The 13,942-nt window shown below is 34.4% G+C and overlaps 1 protein-coding gene across 1 annotated transcript in view; it reads right to left on the bottom strand.

Annotated features, from left to right (window-relative positions):
* Positions 1–13,007, bottom strand: part of SEMA3C (semaphorin 3C) — a 174,015-nt gene extending 161,008 nt beyond the window's left edge. The window contains exons 1-2 of the mRNA XM_046021382.1: positions 12,573–13,007; positions 10,422–10,562 (exon numbers count right to left, since the gene is read on the bottom strand). Of these exons, the coding sequence (XP_045877338.1) occupies positions 10,422–10,524 (103 nt within the window). The 5' untranslated portion in view covers positions 10,525–10,562; positions 12,573–13,007. The remainder of the gene's footprint in view (positions 1–10,421; positions 10,563–12,572) is intronic.
* Positions 13,008–13,942: the final 935 nt, after the last annotated feature.

The following is a 13,942-nucleotide window of genomic DNA, read 5'->3' as shown; positions in this document are numbered from 1 at the left end:
TATATGAATAACATATCAAATATTTGATCAATCTGTAAACAAATTTAAAATAAGCTATCTAAAGCAATCTGCAGATTCAATGTAATCCCTTATCAAAAACCAACAGTATTTTTCACCGAACTAAAACAAATAATCCTAAAATTTGTATGGAGCCTCAAAAGACCCTGAATAACAAGAGAAGTCTTAAAAAGGAAGAACAAAATTGGCGGTATCAAAACCCAGATTTCAAAACAGAGAGTATGGTACTGGCACAAAAACAGACACATAGATCAATGGAACATGATAGAGAGTATGAAAATAAACCCATACTTATATGGTCAATTAATCTGTGCAAAGGAAGCAAGAATATACAATAGGGAAAAGACAATATCTTCAATAAATGGTGTTGGGAAAAACCAGACAGCCACATGCAAGAATGACAGTAGACCACTGTCTTATACCACATACAATAATAAACTCAGGATGGATTAAGGACTAGATGTAAGACCTAAAACCATAAAACTCCTAGAAGAAAACATGGGCAGTAATCTCTTGGACATCAGTCTTAACAATATTTTTCTGAATCTTTCTCCTCAGGCAGGGGAAACAAAAACGAAAATAGACAATGAGAGCCATATCAAACTCAAAAGCTTTTGCACAATGAAGGAAATCATCAACAAAATGAAAAAGCAATCTACTGTGGGGGAGCATATGTTTGCAACTGACATAGCCAATAAGAGCTTAATATTCAAAATATATAAAGAACTTAAACAACTCAACACCAAAAAAACCCCCGATTCAATGAAAAATGAGCAGAGGCCCTGGACAGACCTTTCTCCAAAGACATACAGATGGTCTAAAACATATGAAACGATGCTCAACATTACTTAATCATCACAGAAATACAAACCAAAATTATAATGAGCTATTACCTCATACCTGTCAGAATGGCTAGTATCAAAAAGACAAGAAGTAACAGGTCTTGCCAAGGATGTGGAGAAAAGGGAAACTTTGTGCACTGTTGGCAGGATTGAAAACTGGGGCAGCCTTTAGGAAAACAGTATGGAGTGTCCTCAAAAAATTAAAAAAAATAGAAATATCATTTGACCCAGGAATTCCGAAGAAAACTAAAACACTAATTTGAAAAGATACCAGCACCCCTATGTTTATTACAACATTATTTGCAATAGCCAAAATATGGGGGTTATATAAGTGTCCATCAATAAATGAAAGGATAAAGAAGCTGTGGTACACACACACACACACACACACACACACACACACACACACGGGACCATTACTTAGCCATAAAAAGGAATGAAATCTTACAATTTACAATAACATGGATAGACTTAGAGGGCATTATTCTAAGTGAAGTAAGTCAGAAAAAGACAAATACCATATTACTTCACTGACATATGGAATCTATAAAACAAAACAAATGAACAAACAAAAAACTGGTAAATACAGAGAACTGGTGGTTCCCAGAGAAGAGGAAGGTGGGGGGGATGGGCAGAACAGGTGAAGGAGATTAAGAGGTACAAACTTCCAGTTATAAAACAAACAAGTTACAGAGATGAAAAGTACAACATAGGGAATATACGAAATAATACAGTACTAACATTTCATGGTGACAAATGGTGACTACATTTATCATGGTGAGCAATGAGTAATGTATAAAATTACTGAATCACTATGTTGTACACCTGAAGTTAATATTGTTTATCAATTATACTTCAATAACATTAATTAGTTAAACCATCTAACATCACTTGAACTATCTTCATTCAACAGAGTTTGATCATAATTGTTTGATCATAATTGTGATCATAATTGTTAAATATAAAAGTTGAATTCCCATATACGTATCTATGTATAATCATGGAATAGGACATACTTTTTCTTAGGGAATGGCTTTGGTGAGATGACTGAAAAAAACGCAGAACAAAAGCTCATTCTTTCAATATATCACTGGAGCATCCCATCCTTGTTTGTAGTTGCAGGAACCCTGTACCTTTAGAAATGGCTTAACATCACAGCATCATCTTTTGGCAACAGAACTAAGCTTACTGGAATTTGACAAAACTCACCGAGAGCAAGAATTACTCTTTTTATGAGAGGAAAATGAGAATTTTCAACTTTTATCCAAAATCTTTAAAAGAACACATCATTGTAACATATTTCTATCCTAATACTTCTCAAGAGACATTCCTTGCTCTACTTAAAACTTCTCTAATGCAAGACTATGAAAGAGATTTTGTTTCATTTGGACTACTAGAATCCTATACCAATATATAATAGGAAAAAACAGACTTAGAAAATTTCTTAGCAATTTCTTCTCATCTTCTGTTCTCAGTATAACAGTTTTAACTGGTTCTTTATATCACAATTTAGTGCTACTCTACTTAAAAGTCTTTATGATTTAGGTGCTCACAATTATATTCATCAATCCCTTCCTGATTTCAAAAACACTCTCACGGGGGAAGAATGCAGAATTTCTTACAGCAGCATTCCTTGTTGAGTTTGATTTTATTAAATATGCTCATGTTCTTAAAGATGTTTAACTGACATTTAAATGAAACTATCAGAAGGGGAATTAAAATAAACTGTATCAACACAAATGTTCCCAAGAACTAAATATTTCAGAAGATTCAATACAACCTGAATGAGCTTTCTCCAAGATTAATGGAGAAATCAAGAACAATTGGCTTTATTTTTATCTCTTGGGCAACCATAAGAGAAACTGTTTTCAACAAATGTGCCTTGTAATGTTAATGCTACCAGAGTTCATAAAGAGACAATTTATTATTTTGAGTTTATTGTCCAACAACAATTCATCAGCTTTCAGGTTTAGCTCACTAGTTCACAGGGGTCCTTTTATTTATTGTTTAATTAAGCTTCTTGTCAAATGAGGCAGATATTAAAAGATAAAAGATGTTTTGTAAAATTCCATCATCTTTCATTTATATACTATCGATGACCTGGAGACTTTGACAATTTTATTAATGAAAACTGAGCACCGAAAGAAGGTAAAAAAGAATCACAAAGTAAATCACTGAAAGAACTGATAATCCTATGCAAGCTTAGTCTCTACACTTCATATACTTGCTTCCCAATAGAACTCAAACTTTTTTTAAGCCACCATCATGCACATGTAAATGCAAAACTCAACCCTGAGTCAGAAAATTGGCAAATATAAGGTAAGGAAAAAATGTATCCAAATGGTAGAAATCTTTATAAAGTTTCAATCTTTTAACTGTCATTTTCCCTTTGAGCTTAAGGCAATTAGTTGCAGATTTCAGTGGAGTGGGGGGCAGTTTAGTAGTAGGAACTCTTCACTGTTCTAGTAAACACAAGCAAAAAATTATTAGCAATCACAAATAACTGACTTTTCTGCAAAGCATCTAACTATTGGCAAATTTATTTTTGAGTTTTCGTGGCTCTATAAGTGCTTTATATATTTCCATGGCCACCTTGATAACTCAAGAGTTTTGAGCCAAAGGAAAACTTGAAGTAGAACCAGACTGCTGCCTATTCGGTAAAATTATATACAGGCTTTTTGAAGCCTATGGGATACTGAGTGCATCCTCCTTCTTTATTTTATTTTGGTTTGGGGTGTGTGTGTGTGTGCGTGTGTGTGTCCCAGGCTTGTTTACCTAAGAGAAAAGTGATGAGGGATGTGGGGATATCCTACTTCTTTATTTCAGGATATTATGTTTCTAGATCGAAAACCATGCAAATATAAATGAAAATCCAGAATTTATCAGGATTACTTAAAAAAAAAGTCTGACGTCTTAGAGGTTTGTACTGGACAGATAAAACATGTTCATGGCTGAATTATTACCTTTAAGGTAACAGAGGTGGAACTACTGTTTAATTTTGGATAAGTTAACTCCTGAATTACAGCTGATATACAATCTTACACATAAACAAGCAAGAAATTTTGCTATGTCAGTAACTTAATAATACTCTTTAGTTCATATAAGATCAACTAGATAAAAAAAATCTTAATTAAAATAAACTTTAGGATCTATTAATTTCTGTACAGAAAATGTATTCCAAAGACCAAGTATTCCTCAGTAAATTTCAATTTACTCAACAAAGGAAAAGGGGGAAAAATCTAATATACTATCTAACAGCCATTACCTTAGGAGTATGTTTATAACCTGTATTTGGTATTTACATGAATATATTTATATTTGTATTTTATTTTATGGGTATATTTATACAGATATATTTCATGTCATGGTACAGAAGTGGATCAGAAATTATCCTACATGCCCTCCACATTCCTGATGTTTTATGGTATTCTTAAATGTTCCAAGATTGGCAAATAGTTGTCTAAAATTTCAAGCCATGCACTGTGCCATGATAATCATAAGAAGTAAACTAAGTAGGTAGGGTTCTTACTAAGTTCAAGTTTATCATGAAAAACTGGACTTTTAAAAAAATACAATCTTAATGCATTTGTGCATTACTTTAAAAGTCTAGACATATCCAGACATGCTAGACATACTAGCATATATAGATGCCAACAATATTAAGGATTAAGGCAACATTCCTGACAGGTCACCAGTCAAGGCCCTGTGGAAGGCTGTGTATGTTTGAGGTCTCTTCCCTTTAATATAGAAAACTAGGCTTCCAATCAAAACACACAAAAAACTCTCTGGAAGAAAACATCTAAAATTTATAGCGATGAAATGTCTTTTAGAGAAGAAATAGATAAAGAGATTTGAGAATTAACTGGAAAGAGTAAATATAAAAGTTGAATTCCCAGACTATGTTGAATCTCTAGTGTATATAACATGGGAAAAGTTTGATATAATAGATAGAAAATATTTGACCACCAGCTATGTACCAGGATACGAGTCTAAAGCTATCTGTGCAAAAAGTAACAAAAATTCTTCTCCCATGGTACTTGTATCTTAATGCTAAGATGAAGAAATTTTGCATCTACCTAGTAACTCTTCATTGTCTTAAATTAACCAAGATTCATGATGAAAGACTGATGTAGTATACTAAGGCTCTATTAGTTGGGAAGGTAGAGTGGTTAGAAGTATCAAAATGTACATTAATTCAACATTTATTGAAAAATAGCAAGTGGAAATCTCCACACTAAGTGGAGGGGAAGTAATTATAGTACAAAAGACCATAGTTTTACCCTAAAGGAATTTATAAATACTAACCCTAATGTAAGTCTTTGTGTATTTTTAAGACATATACTATATACTATATGATACAATTTACAAATTTAATTCATTTCATTTTAAAAACAGTTCTGTGTTATTCTCATTTTGTAGATGATAAAATTCTGGATTAGAGAGCTTAAGTAACTACCCCAATGTAGCATCTCCAGAAAGTAGCAGGGAACTATGATTTAAAAACAGCTCTATATGACTTCCAAATTCATGAATTTTTAAAAATTGTTTGTTTAGTTTTGTTCTCTCCCTTGTCCGGGTCCTTCCTACAAAATGTTTTTGAAAGCATTGAAAGGAATTATTGTAGAACACTTCCTCAAAGGAGATGACATTATAAAGCAAAACTAAGCTTAGACATCTTATAAATTTGGTTGCTAAGGGGTCTTAGAGTTAAGTTAGCCCCCCAATTAACTGGTTGGGAGAACAAAGGTCCTGACAAAGTTTCAGAGTTAATTAATGAAGAAACAAAGTTTGAAAATCCTGATATTCCATGTAAAAGCTGTTCTCACAGCATTCAAATGCTCACATTTTCACATATATCAAATGCTCACACTTTCACATACATCAAAAATATATGTTTAAACACAGTCCTAGGGGCGCCTGGGTGGCTCAGTGGATTAAGCCGCTGCCTTCGGCTCAGGTCATGATCTCAGGGTCCTGGGATCGAGCCCCGCATCAGGCTCTCTGCTCCACGGGGAGCCTGCTTCCTCCTCTCTCTCTGCCTGCCTCTCTGCCTACTTGTGATCTCTCTCTCTGTCAAATAAATAAATAAAAAAATCTTTAAACACAGTCCTAATATTTTAATAAAAACTTTCTAGAGGCCACTAGAATGATGACAAACATTTTTCCCACTTAATTATAACTAAAATTTTGTTGGTATTTTCCATTATACAAAAAAGGTAGAAGTATTATATACAGACAAAAATACATTTTAGAATTCTAATTATTACCAGGAATAATCAGGGATATGTCAGTATCTAATAATAGAAATTTTAAAAAATGAAGTAAAAACTGATAGACCTGAAAAGAGAAATAGACAAATCCATAATTATAGTTGGAGAGTTCATTTTCTTCTGTCAGTAATTGAAGGAACAAGTAGAGAGAAAATCAGTAAGAATATAGAAAACATAACAAACCATCAACTGATTGAATCTAATTGGCATTAATAAAACATTCAGTGTGACAAAAACAGAATATACATTATTTTCTTTGTAGGCTATAGTCAGTGCCATAAAACAAGTTTCAATAGTTTTTTTAGAGAACCTGAGATATATTATGTATGTTCTCTGACAACAAGAGACTGAGTCAAAGACCCACAACATAAAGATATATAAAAAAACACACAAATATCCTCAAATTACACAACATATTTCTAAATAACTTGTAAGTAAAATAAAAAATAAGGGGAGCAATTAGAAGACATTTTGAACTGACTGAAAATCAGAACAGATTTTATCAACATATGCAGAACACTGCTATACAGTGTACCAAGGGAAATTTGTAGTATAACTGGTTACATTAGGAAAAAAGTTCTCAAATCAGTGACCTATGTTTCCATGTTAAGGATTTCCAAAAAGAAGAGCAAACTAAACACAAAGCAAGAAGAAATAAGACAATTTCATTTTAGAGCATATACCAAAGAAATATTAGACAGAATAATAATAATAATAACAAAACCAAAGCTGATTTTTAAACAGATCAATAAAAAGGAAAATGTTCATCTCCACATGGATCAGTCAGAACATAAAGGAAGTAGACAAAAATTATCAGTTCCATAAATGAAGTAAAGAACATTACTACAGATCCTACAGACATAGTGAGGATAATAAGGTAATACTATAGACAACTTTATGTCAATAACTTGTATATCTTAGATTCACAGTCTTAATTACTAAGTGAAAAAATAATCTTATAAGAATCTGCCTCATTTTAAAACAGAAACAATACTTAACACATTTAACTTAGAATTTTATATCTTTTAAAATATAGACAATATTTCCATTTTTCTCAAGCTCAAAGACTTTTTGTAAAATGACGTGCAAGTGATACCTATTATCAAATTGTACAGTATTTATTTCTGGCTTTGCAAAATACTATGTGCTAAAATCCCTATTGGATAAAGGCAAAATCATCTCAACAATGCTTTCCCTTGTACATTAACAAGCAGCACGAATTTGTCTATTGTACATAAGTAGCCTTGACTTTCCTTATGACCCTTATAGATTCCAAAGATTTTCTGAGGAAAAAAAAATACAATTACAATAATGCTATGAAATATGATTCTGTCAAACTGGATTTTTTCTTAATAAAAATTCTACTTAATCAAAAAGTCTTTGCATGAACCTTATATTTATTTGAAAAGATATTTGGCAAAAAATTAGAATGATAACAATTATAAAATGTAGCATTTAATAGGAAGCACAGTTCTTTAACATGCAAGATTTAGCTTGTACAAATGTAACTAATTAATAACACCTGAAGTACATTCTCCCAGAGGACTGATGACCATCTGGTTGACCTTGCACTAGATCAATAGAGAAGGCAAATCTGTAAATCATTGTTTCCCAAATGTTATCAGTCCATCACTCTACCACAAGAAGAAGGGATAAAACTTGGATGGGAGAAGAGATCTCTTGTTTCACACGTTTTTAAATTGACTTTGATTGTTAATTGGACTGTAAGACAAGACCGAGGGGATTCTTCTGAAGTCCCATACAGAAAGAGACTGGCAGAAGACCAAGTAATAGTGAAGGAAAAGAATTCAAGACAAAAGAGTTAGGAGGCAAGGTAATTATGAGAGAATATAAAGATGCAAATGACCTCTGTGTGATATAAGCTGATATTATTTTAATTTCTTCAGAATCATTTTCCAGCTCATAAATTCTGGCTGAAAACTAGTCACAGAAATTTTGAAAGAAACGAAAACAAGTATATATCATATATATTTTAAATAATATATAGTCGTATATGTGTCAACTCTGTAAAAGTTCTATATTTTAATGTTAAGAGTAAATAATTTTGGAAGAAATGTAGTTACTCATTGTGATACACAGAAAAGTCATCATAAAATCAATGAGAAACTTTAAATAATAAGAAATTTGAGAAAGGCACCTGAAACAAGTATACTGTCACACCTCTTTTTTTTTAACTGTCACATCTCTTAACAAAATGATTATGAATTAATGATTAAAATTTATACATTTTAGCAATTGTTTTGTCCAAGGAATTTTTTTCTATGATACTATGTCTAAAATATCGTTCACTGTAGGAATTTTTTGTATTAATTTAGAAATTATGGAATTTCATTATTTGTTCTCCCTGTTGATATATCTCTTTAAAACAAATTATGTGATATTCTGTCTGATTATCTCCTAGAAAGAATAAAATATTATAGAACTCTCAGATCAATAGCTTATCTTATCATGCTGTATTCTACATATGTTATAAATTAAGGTACATCTTATTCTGCAAGAATCTGTTTTGAGTTTGAGAGCATTAAACATGGAGTATTTTAAAAAGCCCATCATAACTTCTAGTCACTTTATACACAGCAGTTACTGTCCCACTTAGTACTGAAGTTTGGTTTTAAAAATTTATACTACTTAGGGGTGCTTGGGTGGCTCAGTGGGTTAAAGCCTCTGCCTTCAGCTCAGGTCATGATCTCAGGGTCCTGGGATCGAGCCCCGCATTTGGCTCTCTGCTCAGCGGGAAGCCTGCTTCCTCCTCCCTCTCTCTCTCTCTGCCTGACTCTCTGCCTACTTGTGATCTCTGTCTGTCAAATAAATAAATCTTGAAAAAAAATTTATACCACTTAATTTCCTCTATAAAAGATAAACTGTAAAGTTTTCAAATAATGGACTTGATGGATTATCTCTGGTGACACACTTGTTTTTGAAATTTACACATTTTGAGTTAAGTTTGGGTTAAAAAAATTTTTGGTTAGTTTTGATGTAATAGAACAAGTTTAGATAACTAATCTGTGAGACCACTCCATCTTCCTATGTAGATTGAGAGAAATATAGAAGAGAAAAATTGCACTACTACCTAATGCTTTTATTTTTTGTTTGATTAGATATTTCCTAGTTCTCAACTTGAAAGAAATGGTATAAGTAGACTGATGTTATAGTAATTTAAAAAAAAGACATTTCCAAGGGTCTGTTTTTCCTTTCTTCACAACTTAACTGAATAGCCATGGGTTTTAAGGGAGAATGGCTGGTTTAGAAGCTAAGGAAGCAATTAGAAGCTTACACACTTTAAGTTCTAAATAAAGCTCTTTCAGTGCTTATGATAACCTTGGGGAAAGCCCTTGGTGACTAAAGAAGGAAAGAAAGAAAAAAGATACCCATTTGACTGATAAGTGTCAGTCATCTGCTCTTTGAAATTCAAGATAATAAAGCTTTTCAAAGACATGCTATAGAAAGGTCTGAGAGTATACTATTTCTCAAGTAAAATAAAAATATGCTCAATGACACTAAGGTTTATACAAAAAGTAAGTTGAAAAAAGTAATAAACTAAATAACCCTGATTGGCAAGATAATCTTCTTGATCCATTTCTTATTCTTGTCCAATTAGCATGCACTGACCAAAGTCATCCATCTATAAATTGTTTGGATTATCTAGATTAAAACTCACGCATACATTTGGCAAACCATTCCCTCAGAGGCTCTTACACCTTTTATGTTTGAGCAAATTTGAAATCACATGCATTTTCCTAAGCTTCTGAAGATAACATTTGTACACAACAGCAATTAAAAACATATTTCCAACAATTCTTTTAGATCCTTTTCAATTAATTAGGAGATTTTGCCAATCTCAGGAACTCCTTTTGGACATGGAAGAAGCACCATTAGAACAACATATGGAGGAACCAGTTTGGAGAATAAGACCAAAATTTATTAAGAAAAATTTTAAATAATTAAGCCTGCATAGACCTCTCTGCTGAAAAGGATTAGCACACAGAGGGTGCTTCTCAAACACCAGATGACTAGAAAGAAGATACTTCAAAACGGGAAGAAACTATTTCGAGCATTTTCATAGACAAATACAATAGAGGGCTTTTGTCTATGAACCAATAATTTCAAATAGCCATGTTATCCAAAAAAGCAGTCCAGTAAATATTTTCAAAATTAATCAATAGTCGATATTTTACTATCTTTAATTTAGTACTAATATTTGGATCTGGATGTGAAATATTAAAAAACTTTTCAAATGACATTTTCCCATAGTATTTATCAACTTTCTTACCATCAAACGTTAAATAAACTCTTGCTTGGGGCTGAGACGATCCTTTTACACAGATAGAATAAACAAATACTCCAACCAACATGAAAACTGCCTGGAATGCCATATCTTCAGATTTGCAAGTTAGTATCCAAGGGAAAATACCTTTAAAAGAGAGGTAACAAGTTTGTCATATTTCATTTCACATTTTAGGAGCACACCTATGCACATACACAGAGATACATACAAAACCAGCAGTCTAGACAGAGCACCTTATTCACAGAACACATATCTAAACTTTGACAGTCATGCAAACAGTAGGAGGTGCTCTGACTTTGTTTCTTAGATGTGAAAATTTGGATTTGATTCATTTGTATCTGGAAGTCTTTGGGAGAAAAGAAACTGCTTGCTCTTCCAACAAATCATGCTAATATTAAAGCAGAACAAAGCAGCCAGGAAAAAGGTACTGGTTCCCAAAGAAAAACCCAATATTTAAAGTTGATCTTCTAACAATCACATAACATTGAAAAGACTTGAGAATGGTACCAATATGTATTAGTGGATGAAAACTTCTCTTTCTACCATAAATATAGTAGTAGCAGGAAAATGCCACATGAACATTCATGTGCACCCACTCACTTCCAGCCTCATTAGCTCTTTTGGAGTAATCATCTGAAGTGATGTTTTTACACATAAATATATGTGTGCTCAATCCTTGACCACTAAAATCACTCAAATTAGTTATCTGCCAATTTATACAGATGACCATGCAGCTGTTAAATGATGTAGATGAGGTAACCATGGACTAGTGCCAAATTCAAACCAATGACTTACTGGTGAATAATCTAGTGAACTATGTATCCCTCAATGCATATTTAAAATAAATCAACTAGAAAGCAGGCTGTCAAAATTCCAAAAGATAAATCAGAGAGAAAAGCATTACCTTTTGAAACTGTACCTATAACATTGATACATGCTATTAACTAATGTCTGAATACCAAGGAAGATCAGGTAATGGGTAACTAGAGATTCAAAGCAGCTCCACTGGCCACAATATGCAAATAAACCCAAGACCATGAAAGAAATCATATAATTTTGAGTCTGATGTAATTATACAATAAAATGACAGAGCTTAATCTAGAAATTTATTTTTACAGGTTACAATTCTAATCTTCACTATTATGTGTCTTTTAATATTAAAATCTTAACATTATTTTATTTAATAAAGGCCACAAAAATTGAAAAGACTGCCTCATGAACACAGAAGAAAAAGCACAGATAAATTAAACATGCATTTTTAAACAATTTAAACATTTTAAACAGTTGATTTCCTAGGTGATACATATGTTATGAGACACAGAAACAAAACTGTTTGCCTCTTTTACCACACAGATGGAGGAAACCCTAGAGATGTTTGTGTTGGTAATTTTCAAATGAAACAGTTTCTTCCTGCTTCCACAACCTCTTCACCTTGTCATCCCTAAATTAACTTACAAGAAAATTGATTTTATGGGATAACTTTCCCTTAGTAATTTGCTCCCTGGTTTTGTGGCTTAATAGTTTAAAAAAAAAAGACTATAAATACGACTAACCTTTGTCTCTTTATTAAGCAGGCGGATAATATTTACACATTTTTACATATTGCTATTATTAGTATTTTATCTGGTATGTCTCACCAAAAGTAACATATGCTAAAAATTGCAGAGATAAACAGTGGAGATGAAATGACAAGTCAAATGAAGTGAGTATACAGAGCAATGTGATTTCAAGACTACCTGGAAATGAGAAGTGAGGGAAAGTCAAGGGTCTTCCACGTGCGTCTCCCCAATATATTATAACTTCCCTTTAACTGAGACACTTAGACATGCTGCTTGTTTTCACTTCTACGGATTCAACACTAATAACGTGCAGGACAAGGAATCTTACGTCCTCTCGAGCAACCCTGCATTAGAAAGCACTGAAATACTCAACTTTAAACTCGCCGCAGGTGTCATAGCCTAAAGAAACAACTCAAGCAGGGCTCTCAGCAAGGGAAACACTGCCCTGACAAACTGCATGTGCTCTTAGGAAAATGTCCAGACTTGAGCACACCGATGTGTAAAAAAAGTCGGTACACGGAAGCAAAAGTTATATTTTGCTAAATCTGTAATGCCGAAAATAATGAATCCAGCTTACCGAGATGGGAAGAGATCAGCGCGTAAAAGTCATCAATTTGCTACCGGTGTGGCTCCGCGTGTCTCTCTAGTCTTTTTCCCAGAAGACTTTAATTTCTAGGGCGTCCCAGCGGTGAAATTCTTTCTTCCCGGTCCTCTGAGTTTCTTTGTAAAGGAATCCTGAACGTCGCAGTGCCGCGGCACCCGGAGCCCTACTCCGCGTCGCTCAATCAAGGACTTCGGAGTGAATGGAAAGTGGCCGGGCACCGGGGGCGAGCGCTCGGGTGTCCGATTACAGCGACGCGGCGCTCGGGTCGGGCTGCCCGGGCGCACCGCCCAGCCGGCTAGCCTCACCCGCCCAGCACACCCGCTGCATCTCCGCCGTGGCGAGGCCCCACCCAGAGCACGCCCGCGAGAGGGTGGCAGGGAGCCCCGAGGGCGGGCGGCGATCCGCCCGACGGGCGGGGCCGACCCCAGGACAGGCTGCCGGGAGATGCAGGAATGCGCTGCTGCCGGCTGGAAGACCAGCTCGCTAACTCTGCTCGGTTCGCGGTCGGCGGTGGAGTGAGCAACTCCTAGGGTGAGCTCCAAGGATTTTGTTACCGGCAGCTCTTGGAAGGCATTCAGGATTTGCTTAGCCGTAAATATCAAAGTGCAAAGCAGCCCCCCCCCCACCCCGCCCCAGAAAAGGATCACTGCATCCTTTTAAGGCAAAGAGATGCGTTTGTAAAAGGGCATGAGTCTTATCCTTTTCCTGCAGCAGATTTTCTAAAACCGGTAGAGATAAACCAACTATCTCATCGCAGTTTACCCTTTTAATGGGTGTTGTTTTCCATTGCGTTTCCTTAATATCCCGAAGGCAGTAACTCTGTTGACCTCTACACATTGACTCATATGCAGAACTCTTCCCTCCCGGGTAGTCTCAAAACATAATTACAAGAATTTATTTCACAGTTCTGTGGAAGAAGGCTGTTTGAATTATGCTAACAGATAGAAGTTTACAAATCTAGACATTAAGGATATATGTCCAGCACTACTTTCAGGAAAACTTGTTACACTCTGGAACTGACTTTAATATTTAAGTGAAAATTATTTCTCTGGACCGCAGTGGACTAGATATTTAAACAGGAGGACAAATGAGCTTTGACACCCACTCCCCCATAAAATGAGCAGGTATTGTTTAAAAATAAACCACTGTGGGCTACAACAGCCCACAGATGTCACTATACAAAGAATATGGAATGTGATTTCTCCATCTTGTTCCTTATAATTTTCTTTATGAAATAAAGCAGATCACTAAATTCTTATAAACTGAATCACAGAAAATACTTCTGAGAGTGCAAAATCATTGCTGGTGTGGGCCAGTTGAATTAAACACCAGGTGAGAGGAAG

Source organism: Meles meles, chromosome 10, assembly GCF_922984935.1.
Source record: "Meles meles chromosome 10, mMelMel3.1 paternal haplotype, whole genome shotgun sequence".
In the NCBI taxonomy this organism is placed as follows: Eukaryota; Metazoa; Chordata; class Mammalia; order Carnivora; family Mustelidae; genus Meles; species Meles meles.
Note: the sequence above shows the minus strand (reverse complement) of the source record. Positions and strands in the feature narration are given on the sequence as shown.